The 388-nt window shown below is 58.0% G+C and overlaps 1 protein-coding gene across 3 annotated transcripts in view; it reads right to left on the reverse strand.

Annotated features, from left to right (window-relative positions):
* LOC119593492 (locomotion-related protein Hikaru genki-like) overlaps nucleotides 1-388 on the reverse strand; it is a 249,107-nt gene that overhangs the window by 25,009 nt on the left and 223,710 nt on the right. For all 3 annotated transcript variants that reach the window (XM_037942442.1, XM_037942441.1, XM_037942440.1), the window contains exon 6: nucleotides 68-233. In XM_037942442.1, the coding sequence (XP_037798370.1) occupies nucleotides 68-233 (166 nt within the window). The remainder of the gene's footprint in view (nucleotides 1-67; nucleotides 234-388) is intronic.

The raw sequence follows: 388 nt of genomic DNA on the forward strand, positions 1-388 counted from the left end.
GTTCTTCCCCTTGCACAGCCCCTAAACTCAAAACACAGAACTAAGCCAATGGCCTCTTCCTCCTCACCCGAATAGTTGGTGAAGTGGTTGGTATGTATGCAGACAGGGAATCGTCCTTTCCATTTAGCGTTGTTGCAGGTGAGTCTCGAGTCCCCCAGGAGCTTGAATCTGCCCGGCTCCTCGCAGCGCCCCGAGATCACCGACTCGTGAGGGAACTCCAGCTCCGGCGACGGCTGCAGGGAGACACAGGGAGGGAATTTGAGTGTCGAAGGCTGGGAGTCAAGGGCACGGGGGCGCTGACACGGGGAGGCTACGGGAGGCTTCCGGGAGGCTTCACAGGAGAGGAACTCAGGCTTCTGTCTCAGTGATGGAATGGTTTAGCTGCGAG

The sequence above is a fragment of the Penaeus monodon genome, chromosome 32 (genome assembly GCF_015228065.2).
Source record: "Penaeus monodon isolate SGIC_2016 chromosome 32, NSTDA_Pmon_1, whole genome shotgun sequence".
NCBI lineage: Eukaryota > Metazoa > Arthropoda > Malacostraca > Decapoda > Penaeidae > Penaeus > Penaeus monodon.